Source organism: Prenolepis imparis, unplaced genomic scaffold (assembly GCF_030444845.1).
Source record: "Prenolepis imparis isolate NDT839.2.m4 unplaced genomic scaffold, iyPreImpa1.0 SCAF_4, whole genome shotgun sequence".
NCBI lineage: Eukaryota > Metazoa > Arthropoda > Insecta > Hymenoptera > Formicidae > Prenolepis > Prenolepis imparis.
Window position 1 is genome coordinate 15,191,233 of NW_028141162.1, and position 12,015 is coordinate 15,203,247.

General features: G+C 36.4%; 1 protein-coding gene across 3 annotated transcripts in view; it reads right to left on the reverse strand.

Annotated features, from left to right (window-relative positions):
- Positions 1-302: 302 nt before the first annotated feature.
- Positions 303-12,015, reverse strand: part of Syn (synapsin) — a 48,620-nt gene continuing 36,907 nt past the window's right edge. For all 3 annotated transcript variants that reach the window (XM_083035767.1, XM_083035769.1, XM_083035768.1), the window contains exons 7-10: positions 10,413-10,618; positions 9,959-10,223; positions 9,635-9,878; positions 303-9,153 (exon numbers count right to left, since the gene is read on the reverse strand). In XM_083035767.1, coding sequence (XP_082891893.1) covers positions 8,975-9,153; positions 9,635-9,878; positions 9,959-10,223; positions 10,413-10,618 — 894 coding nt within the window. In that variant the 3' untranslated portion in view covers positions 303-8,974. The remainder of the gene's footprint in view (positions 9,154-9,634; positions 9,879-9,958; positions 10,224-10,412; positions 10,619-12,015) is intronic.

Below are 12,015 nucleotides of genomic sequence, written 5' to 3' on the forward strand. Positions count from 1 at the left end.
GTTTGATTTCCTTTTTAACGTAAAATAACGATGCATATAATGTGCGATTTAAATATTGATGAATTTTACGCACGCATTACTTTTTGATATTTGTAACAAATGATACATTTATAATTGCATTTTTTAAACATATATTTTAGAATAAAAATTGAAGACGCTGATTATAGTTTAGTTTCAAGCACATAAATTAAATTGTTTAAATTAATTGTTCAAATTGTTTTGAACATGTGGCACTGTGAGGATGTCGTGATATGCCAAGATATATAAAAAAAAAAAAAAATAATCATATGCAGCATGTGATATATATTTTATGCTTATATATTTTTTATTATTACAGTTCAGCTTACGTATATCGCGTTAAACATAATAATGTAACAGGTTCTACATCGGGACGTCTTCGAAATACATGCGACGTCCCGTATCTAATGCATATCATGGATATCTCATTTGTTACCATTGCTGCAATTATTATTGACGATTAATATCATTTCGGTTTATTTTATCTTTCATTATATCGATGCGATTCATCTATATACGTATATCGCCTAATCGTTAATTGGAAAAAACATTGCGCGTACACAGTGTCGTTGACGATTACACATTAATATTTATAACATCTCGCAATTAAAACACCTCGACACTCGCATTAATTGCCATTATTTCACATTAATGTGGTAATACATTGGTAATGGTAACTCCAATGACAACGTAACGTATATATATCTATATTTATGTATATATGTAACGTAATGGACATTTATAGAATGGCGATCTATTGTTTTAACACATTCAAGAGTAAGATTTATCATAACAACCATAATGACTAGGAAACATTGGAAATGTTTTATAATCTATTATGGCAACAGGTAATGAGGGATGAGTAATGATGATCGATACACATTTATATTACTTTTCTTTTTCTTTTTTTTTTTTTTGGTTATTCAGAAGACTCCTGCGACGCGTTAATTGTTATTGTTCTATTCTATTGTTCTGATGATATCTTTGTTCGATTAATTACGAGCCACGCCAAAATGTAGCGCTCCGAGAAATCATTATTATTATATTCATTAAATCCATTAATAATTTGAGGGACTGAAACCTCGAAAAATATAAAAAAAATCATGAGAATCTTTATACTAATTTGTTATTCTTGAAAGAATGTGTTGCACGCATGAAAGCTAAATAAAAAATATTTGTCGATACTAATAATCGAGAAGTCTTACTCTCGACAATATTGCATTTCACTTTGATTCTACACAAATTTCTTTATCATAATATATTATAATATAATTATATCGTAATATATAAAATACCGATACAAAAACTTTACAAGAAAGCCAATGCCCTTTAAAATTGACAAAAGTAAAGTTTCGATAATCTCATTCGATATTTATTTATCGCATATTTCGAATTCGTACGCTTATATTGAATAGCACATGTTAGGCAAAAAACAGCATGCTTTGATCTTATTATCTGAAAATGATCTACTCTCTACTTCTACATCTCATTTTGTAGACTATCTCGAAAAAGATCTCCTTGATGATTAACGTATATATATCGATCACGATGCTCGTTGCCGATTCTTGTCTTTCTTCCAGCAGAAGCAGCTTGAATTGCTTCACAAACTCGCGTTTCATCCTCGTAATCCTTCCAACATCTCAAGATGTTCAAAAGCGATATTTAACACGCAACGTTTAATCAAATGACAAGACTCAATCGTAACGAGCATCTCGATGTATAGCCAACGATTAACGCTGCATATCATAGGAATAATTACATGTCTTTGTATTTATATGCGTCTGCATTTAATATTATATATAATATATATATATATATAATATTTGTCTTTATATATATTATTTATACTCTTCATATATATTTATACACGTTCTCGTTAATATTGTACTACACTCCTTCCCGTATTCTCTTGCTACAGGTTATAAACTTATATTCTTATGCTTGATTCCGGCTTAACTTTAGAGCTTTTTTCAAACTCTGATAATCCTTAATAATTAACGATGACAGATAGAACTCGCATTTTATGTGTGTGATTTAATCCTCCTCGCGTGTCGCGCTTACTCCGGTACTTACTTATACAGATTTTTCATTCGTTTACGATATAAGTGATAACTTAACGCGCACGCTAATCTAGACGCGCGCGTGACATTACTACATTCGGACGTTATTCCATATATAATTGTCCTTTGATTTCCTTCTTCCATTCGCTCTCCCATTCGTTTCCAACGCTCAGGACTCGTTCTGTTGATTCGTTGTCCTCTCAATGACCACTAAAAATACGCTTGTGACCTTAAGTACCGTTAAAAGTTTTTATCGTTTAAGAAGAACCGCGTCGACTCTCGCTGTATCGTTTTCGCGATTTCTCCGGATTGGAGAAATATATTACCGATTTCCGCGGTCTCATCGATCTTACTCGTGAGATAAGAGAATCGAACTTTTCCATTTCTCATTTCAAGTCACGTAATATTGAATAAAATCTGATTACATCATATCAAAGAAATACCGACTTATTCGGTAAAGATATTAATCTTTAATTTTTGTTTTACTTATAGACCTTCATAATTGGATCTAATCCGCGACGTGATAGAAAATATACAAGCCGTAATAGATTCCGGAAGTATGAAAATAGCGAATTGAATATACGTCAAAATGCGATGTGAACGCATTGAGTTTCTGCAATCAGACCATTCTGGAACTAGTACACCTTGCATTATTTTCTATCGCACTCGAATTCATCACGAACGAATAATTCCTTCATTCTTCTCATTGTCCATTAGAACTTCATCGTCTCTTTTTTTTTTTCGCAGTTGAATCGCACACACTTTGCACGCGCGGTAACGTCAAAAGTCATCATTGCTGGTATTTAATTCAATCTCAATTCAAGGTTCGCCGCGTGAATATCAACCAATTTACAGGGGTCATGATTTTTCGAGTATGACACGGCCAACGGGGCCTCGATTCAACCCTTTCTCCCGCGTGGGTGGTCCGTTCGTGATCATCGAAGCGTCTGTTTCGATTCTCCCTTTCTCTTTTCGAAGCATGATCAATTCGCTCGCGCTCGGTAAGCATCATTCCGCTCGAAAAAGAGCGACGATCGCGGCTCTTCAGCTCTTCGTCGACGCGATCTTCCACTAATCTACGAATCTGTATTCTGTGTGGATTACATATACGTATATATCATATATCTTGCATAAATTCAACGCTCCGACCGATTATGTTAATTAATTTTTTACGATCCCTAACGAATCTACGTAAATTAGTTAGACCTGTGTCTTCCTGAAATCTTAACGCGATAAATATATCTCGGTATCTTGCTTTCCTCGGCACGATAGGCTGACTTTATAATGTAATAACGGGGATTAAATAACATCGACACCATACCGTACAGTAATATTACTTATATAGCGTTATGATACGATTCAATTTTTGTGTGAACATGTGTGTATTTATGTGTGTGTGCTCGTGTATAGATATGTGTGTGAATGAGTATGATACATGTGGCTAGCACGCATTGAAATCAAGGAGGTAATGCAACGGTATTAGGCTGCAACGTATATATTCGTCGCGCCTACACGCCTACTGCTATTATCGTTACTTTTCTTGCAAGTTTACCGTCCGAGTTTAACATTAAATTTGTTACACACAGAGATACGTACTGAGTATTATCAAGAGAGACGAGCCGTCGTGTAATCGGGGGTAAATCGATGATGCGTACTCTATCCTCTATTGGCCTGCCACTATCTCTCAACTTGAAAACAAAGATGCTTGATTGGAAACGCGTCTTATGAATTTGCGCTTTCGTTGTAAATTACTTACAGAGTTATACAGACTTTGGTGTTTTGGGCGGCCACAATATTATAACGTTGGTCGAGCATTAAGTAAGTTCTTAAAATAGTGTTTTCTCGAACACAAAAATGCGAAATGACACAACGCATTCATTTCTCCGTTATATCGATATACTTTAGCGTTTCCGAAAGCGTAACAATCCGATTATTCATTGTTAACTTGGCAGTAGTCGCATAGAGTTTCGTCACGAGTCGTTCTTATAAACGTTAGTTAAAGTGAGCTGAAGTTACTACATCCTAAATATGTAACTACTTTAACTAATGTTCTAAGAATGATCTTAGTAATTCGACTTATACATCGAACGAGATAACTTGTTTCTCGTCTATAATTAGATATCTTTGTTCAATCTTAAGACGCTATGCAGATCGCAATTTGTTACAACACTCATGGATTTAATATATATTTGTTGGAGAGGAAAAGTAAAAATATTAAGGCTGAAAATAAACCCCATGCCACTACTGCTCGGCTAAAGCAAACGGAAGAGAAGGAAATGAGGCACCCAAGTTCCGCGATCGCGCCAAGATGATATGTACGTAAGAGATTTCTCCTCGATGTACAGTGACGAATGCTCAGAAAGCACAGTGAAGGATATACGTATATATTAGAGAGCGTAAAATCTACCGAAAGGCGCGAAACACGCGCGAACCATAACTTATTGCACGATCCTCTCGCGATAATCGGAGGATCGTCGAGATTGTAGGGGTGGGAATGGCGGAAAGGAGGTGCGGGGGAGATTTATAGTTCGTCGGTGAGAGCTCGGTGTTCCCTCTTGCACGAAGGGGGAAACCGTTCGCTCGACTGTGTGTATATGCACAACGATCGATATTGCGGAGATCACTAATTTACAACTGGGAATGGTGCATTGATGAGTTTCCGGAACGATGTTACATGATGGTTTACACCGTCGCCGTATTATACATAATTCAGAACTCTCTTCGTGCAACCGCGTTTACATAAATCTCGCACGAACGATTTTGCATTATCTAAAGGATGCTGGCATAGTCGTAATATTTTTGAAGACTGCGATTCTTCGAGAAAAACGTTCGCAACACGAAGAGATATAAATGCTATTCCGGCTGAAAAGTGCCGGAGGTCATCGGAAATTAAATTCTCTCATTAATGCGATTTTATATGAAATATAGTATATGTGCGTGCTGTATATATACGCACATATACATATATATATTATGCGCTGAGATCGAACTTTTTACGTGCGGCAAGGAAAAAACGGTATTCATCATTTGTTTATTTTTTCTTTCGTGGGTGCAATTGTGTATAGACAGCAAATAGACGTGACCGCATATCCTAGAAAATTGAAAAGATCGCGATACATGATTAGATGCTGTATGTTAATCTACAAATATTGGTGCATTATTACTTGGTAGCTACGGTGCAATAGACGAAACGAAAATGAGAAATGCTGCCGCTCACGACACTACACAGTCATCATAACTGAACTAACTACTGGATAACGCTTCGATAAGTTATGATCCAAGCAATGAAATGCCCGATGCTGTATCGCTATTTATCAGCGTGCAACGTTCGAACGATCACTTCCCGACTCGTAGCTCTTCGTGTTTGTTACATTGAAATGAAATATCAAAAATTATTCTTGAAATACTTCAAGTATAATAAAATATAAGAAAATTTATACTAAATTAATATTTTTAATATATAATCAAATATTTTGAAAAATTAAATTATTGATTGCAATTAATTTTTATGAAAGATAATTATAGGTAATATTTTTTTTTATTTACAGAAAACTTGATAATAACTGCTACTTCAATATTGTAATATATTAACTGACAAACTAATTTTTTTAAAATTTGTTATGCGCTATAATAAGATGTCAGAGAATTGAAAATATCAAAAGAAAAAAAAATGAAATTAGCTTGTTGATTATATAAGAGTTTTATCAAGAAAAGCGATCGAACGAACAAAATGTTGCACGCGGAAAGTGTTCTTTCATACAATCCTGAGGATCACAGTCACAAGGATTTCTTCGCGCAAGCGAATCCTAACTCTATCCGTTCTCTATCACCTGAAGTCGACGTCGATGATTTGACTAGGCTATGCGTGGATGCACGCGTTGTCGCTTCTAGTTTTCTATGTTATCTAGTGCCTAGACTTGCACCCCTGAGATATTCTTCATCTGTAACCGCGTCTACGCTCATCCAGTGTTGATCGATTGACCTTCGCGCAGTGACGTGATTATGATTAGTTTGATTGCTTTTCTCCGTACCGTGGCGTCAGCTCTGAAAAAAACGGAACCGGAGATATCTGTGCGTCGAGCGTTAAATCTGTGCAGTCTTTTTCTTCCTTGTTTTAACCTTAATCGCGAAAATTTCTGCCCTTATCGCGAAACTTGCTAAAATTTTAAATATATTTTCCAATGTGAAGAAAGATAGTGAAAAGGAATGTTCTAATATATGAATTAGATGTTCAATATTTTTAAAAAACACGTTTCTACAGAAATATAATTGCGTCGAAGATTGATGTAAAGGATTACACGTATTAAGGGCTAAGACATATCTGTTTCGCTTACACGAAATCTGCTGCTTGAAATATTTAGTTTCGCAACGTACGGAAGACATTTTTATATCATCGCATTATTGCAGAATCGAAAAACACTGTTTGAATCGTAATTTTATATATATATTTCGGCAGAAATTTATATATACAACTCACTCATATAACGTATTCTTGATCTCGAAAGTGCATAAATGTTGTAACGAATGTAAGCTTGGACGGCGCGCTGTGGCGAAGATCAATGAAGAAACAGTGTGTCTCAGTGAATATACAAATGCAATGAGATTGAGATTTATAAAAAAGTACAAAAACAATAGAGATTACGCGGTAAAAAGTGCAATGCCTGTGTCTCAAAATGCCGTTGTGTAATATCTACGTCATCCCGTTCGTTGCATCGATCAGCATTTTCGCCGTAAAATTTATGTCTTTGAAAAATTATTTTTTTTTATTTGTTTCAACGCACACTTGTCAACCGTCTCGCGAGCAACATGATACAAAGGACACTTTAGTGTCAAGGCACATGAAAATCAAACCGTTAATTATTTTTATTACTTATGCAGTTAAAGAACCGCGAAAAGACACGACGAAATCGTATATAATGTGAGATTTCCATTACATATATGTAAAGTTTTTCCAAATGAGATTACACTTTCAAATAAATTCGCACTCTCCTCGCGTCAATGAGAGCTCTTCTCTCTCTCTTTTTATATATTTATATCAATTGATATTAATTGATATTTTTCGAATGTTTTATCACATTCAGCGACTATTTTTTTCAGCGAAGTTTAGATTTTTTCCCCACATTTGTCGGATTGCAAACGTTGAGCCTTCCTTTTTTCCAGAGCTAAAACCACGGTCGATTATTTCCCGGTCTTCCTCGTTAGTCCTATTATTAAAATCCGATCACTCGCTGAAAATTGCTTCTCTCCGCGTAGCTGCGTTTAACTTAACTGATTACACTTCGCCGGTATATTACATTCAGCCTGTTTATTTGCGCATACATATGCGTATATGTATATATTTGCAGATTTATGTATCGGGATATATCATTTTTGTTCCGCGTTGCATGCAATCGAATGCCCGTTCCAGTTCAATTCATTACTTTTCGATCGATCCCTCCGTTTCTCGCGCCAAGATTTAACACGCACATGCGAATTTGCATGATTCCTTAATCCTAAAAAAAACATGGCGATCAAATTTTCGTGAATTTTCCATCGACGACGCGTTTGTCTTATGCAATTTTAACAGTGATTCGCGATGTGTGAAAATTTCGGAAAAGTGTCGCCAACTTCTCTTTATCTCTCTCTCGAGATGCGCGATAATTTTTTTTTTTTTCGTCAATGAGAATTCTACATGCGAGATGTTTTCGTCAGAAACTTATTAGCGAATTAATTCATCGATATATTTTCGGCGAGCGATATATATCTCGATCGATCAATCGCGCGACGAGAGAAAGATTATATCGCGGATATCAATTTCGAAAATTCGACATTCTGTCCGCGATATCGAGAAACCCTTCGCCCCCATCCCCCGATTTACCTTAAAAACTACTTGTGCGCTTAAAAATAGAGACAACTACACATTCGTCCTTCCGACCTGTAGTTTTCGATGAAACCAAACGACCGCTTGCAGTCTCGGTTAGCCAAATAGTTCAGAATAATGCCCGAATCTCCTCTTTTTTTGTCGTCTTCGATCATCTCGAATGACGTAGGCGTACGAATATTTTTACAAACATTGCGAGATCGCCTAAAAGACGCCCATTGCCTGCCTTAATTTATATCTCGCAATGCATTTTCCCTTAAATGACAATATGACACACGACGATCCAAACGTTAAGCCTAAAAGTGGGTGCTCGAAGTAAAACTGGTTGAGGAGACGCCAGGGGCCTACATAATGATTGCTTTGCCTTTATGTGTGAGAAAGCGCGCTTATATACGGTTTATTACGTGATGCAAATGCTTCACCCCAGTGATACCCATATCGTGGTAGCAATTCAATGGACATCGAAGCTGACTATTTAATATGTTGCCATTTTTTTCGACTGAACTTGCCTAACTTTTATTTAATTAAATTCGTGTACACGTGATTATATATAGAACCTACTTTATTCTCCAATGTATGCACACATACACACGATCATGATTCTCTCTATATACAGGATCTACCTACGGCGCGTTAGCTTAATAAATCATTGAACGCGGGAAATTCTCGTCTCTCCGTGATTTTTCCGCGAAACACGCAATTATCGTTCCCAACTTCATTTCCCGCTTGGTCTTTAATTTCCCAATAATTTTATTCGATTAAATTCGAATGATTAATAGTGCACATCGCGCGGCATGCAATTTTGCGCGAGAGATGTTCTACGATAATCTGCAAATATATAGATATCTACATGTTCCGGTACTCATGTACGATTTGCACGATTGAGTCACGTCGAGTCTCAATCGTCGAACATGCTTAGAGATCTTCGAAGTAATTCGTGAGTTCGTGTTAGCGTTGCCGACTTGTTATCATTAGCTACCTCAGGGCGAGAGCGTTCGACGTCTACGCTCTCGCTACGTCGGCCATATCTTGTGGTCTACATATCCCCAAAAATGCCGGCAAAGGTCTTTCGCAAATTCTTCATCGTGTCCTCGGTGTCCTCGCCCTGGGTCTGCGACTGGCTGCCTTGCCGGTGGAACGGAATCCTAGACGTTAGCGGTTCCTCGGGACGTCGACTAACGGATGGCGCACTGCTTACCGTGCTCGATTGAGAAGCTGCGAGAAAATTGAGAATAGGATTTATAAAATTAAATATAGTCGGCTTCGGTTCGTATAAAGTGTCACTAGACAAAGAGCAGCAAATCAATATTTGAGAAATATAAGGGAGCAAATATATACATGAATATGTATATATATTATCCAATTTTGTTCTTCAATATTGATGTAAAAATGCATTGTGTATTTTATGCACAATATATTTAGTAAAACATTCAACATTTCTAATAAAATTTAAAAATGAAGAATATTTAGCTAAATCTTCTTATATAATTAACATTCCTTTAATGATACCATAATTTTGTAAAAGCGAATAATGAGATAGAGACCTTATTTTTAATTCATCAAATTTCGTTGACATTAATTACGATTGTAGCTAACCTATATTTAATTAAATTCGTTGTATCTATTTTTTTAAATTTTGAATATTATTTTTACATTTTATTTTTAAAGAGCAATTGTTGCGAAAAAATATATGTACCTTGAGAATCTCGCCGCTGTAATTGATGACTGTCCGAGGCAGTGACGTCACTCGATATTGGCGCGGTGGAAGCTACGGAGCCTAAGCTTCCTATACTAGTCATCGAACCCATACTTCCGTGAGATCCCAAGGGTGCCGTTGGCAGTGCAGTTCGATCTTCCACTGGACTGCTCACCTGGCTAGAACCTGACATCGAGCCTCGCGAGGCGGTCTTGGTCAACACGCTCGGTGGTCGACAGTAAACCTGTACAGTTATTAAATTACAATTTATATACGTAATGATCGCAATCACGAGCACGTAATCGCTCGCAATCTCGCACGCACCTGCATCTTCGCAGTGACCAGGTCCGCGATGTGACGTCGATCCTCTTCCTGGGAGTCTCCCATCAAAGATAGTGCGCTGTCGTTGACCTCGATTATATGCTCCCGACCATCCTTGCCTACCAGCAGTTCGATCGCGCAGATATCTAATCCTCCGAATAATTGCGCCACGTGATCGACCCATGTGCGATGTCGCTCGCTGACGGAAAGCTGCTCCAGCATAGCCGAACCGGTATTCGATTTCCAGTTGCCGCTTATGCTTTTTCGCCTGTAGGAATCAGAGGTAAAAGCGTGGGATCGCGATTATTTCTATATAAAATAACGTTGCTATATTATTCTGAAATATTCTCTAGTGATTATCAAAAACACTTTTAAAACTGTTTTTTAAACCTGATTTTTAAAACCTAGAGCTTTCTTAATTAATCGATTTTATCGCGGATACTTTGACGCCACTTACATGAAAGCCTTGTAATTATTTCCGATCTTCTGCACGTGCACGTCGTACTTGGTGTCGATGTAAGGTTCCGCCGTGCAGTAAGTGTTTGCCATAGCCGCCAGCGAAGCGAGATCTAGAAATTCTTGATTTGTTTCCGCACGGGCTTTGCCGGTCCCACTGTGAGCGTGGCCCAGTTTCACCACGACGGGATATCGAGATGCGCTTACCTGCAATCAGAATAGATAATTGCTTGACGAATTGCTAGGGAATGATTAACGTGTAAACGTCCCGTCAATTGAGTTTCTCTCTCTCTCTCTCTCTCTCTCTCTCTCTTTTCCCTAGGAAACGGTAGTTTGCCACCGTTTGATTAACAATGCAATCTGTAATTGCGCGATGTATATCGGTACGAATCATTATGTACATGTGTAAAAATATGAATGAAATTTCAAATATTAATCGGACATGTTATATGTGTTTATATGTAAAACGCATATACATATATTCAACATAATTTTATGCAAGATTTATATATATTTATACATAATTTTAAGAAAGATTTTAATTTGATTTCTATTCCTTCATTATATTATATTGACCTCACAAACTTTATTTCATTTAATCGTATTACAAGTAGTATTATAAGTAGTAAAAGAACATAAAAGGTAAATGCTCCTCAGGATATCCCGTTATAGATAGCTATGGAATCTCTTGGTGATAAAAGAAGAACATAAACGCGAGTGCTTAAGTGCATATGTCACTTCTAGAATCGAATTTGTATGATATTTATTAGATTCCTTATTTTTCTCCATATTCTCTTTATCAATCTATCTTAAATACTTTAGACATTGCTTTATGTATCTAATTAATTATTACCTATTATGTCCGTTAACATAAAAAGTCAAGATGTATTAAGTATAAAATTATACTTCTGAATTTTAATATTTATATTTAGTAAACCCGAGAGATTTTTACATTATTTACTTTATATTTAATATTAAAATCTATATATATATATATAATATTTTCTACTAAAATTACAAGATAATATTATAAATTTAAATATATTATCGGCTAAAAAACAAATATATAAATTATGTTTAGGAAAAAAATAATTATTATATAGAAATGAGTACATTTAAGATATATCAAAAATCACATATATTATGAATTGCCGCAGTTGAGTATTTAATTGGCAACGTTACTATACAATTTCGTATCAACTGATTCATCTTTTGGTCCATTTCGTGAGATTAGTCACTGCAATTTAGTAATAAGTTTTTGTCGGAAACGGAATTACCACTATAGCGACGCGTACTTTACCATTAACAATCTGTTTACAAACGGTAGGGACGTAAAAGAGGAAGCGACTGCTTAGTATCTTGCCCCCAGTTGCCAGTTGAACGGTCGTATCCGGACCCAATCTCCGACGATACCCGCAATTATTATACGGCGCAAAAGAGTGCTCAATCTGCTCGTGCGAACTGCGAACGCGTATATATATTCCTGCTAGCATGTGGGGGTGGAGATGTGTCTTCTGCGTATCGCTGGGAACGCGTATCTGGTCCTCGCGTTGGCAAAGAAACACAAACAGCTGCGATTGTTGAAAAACAAGTCGGAAAAAGTT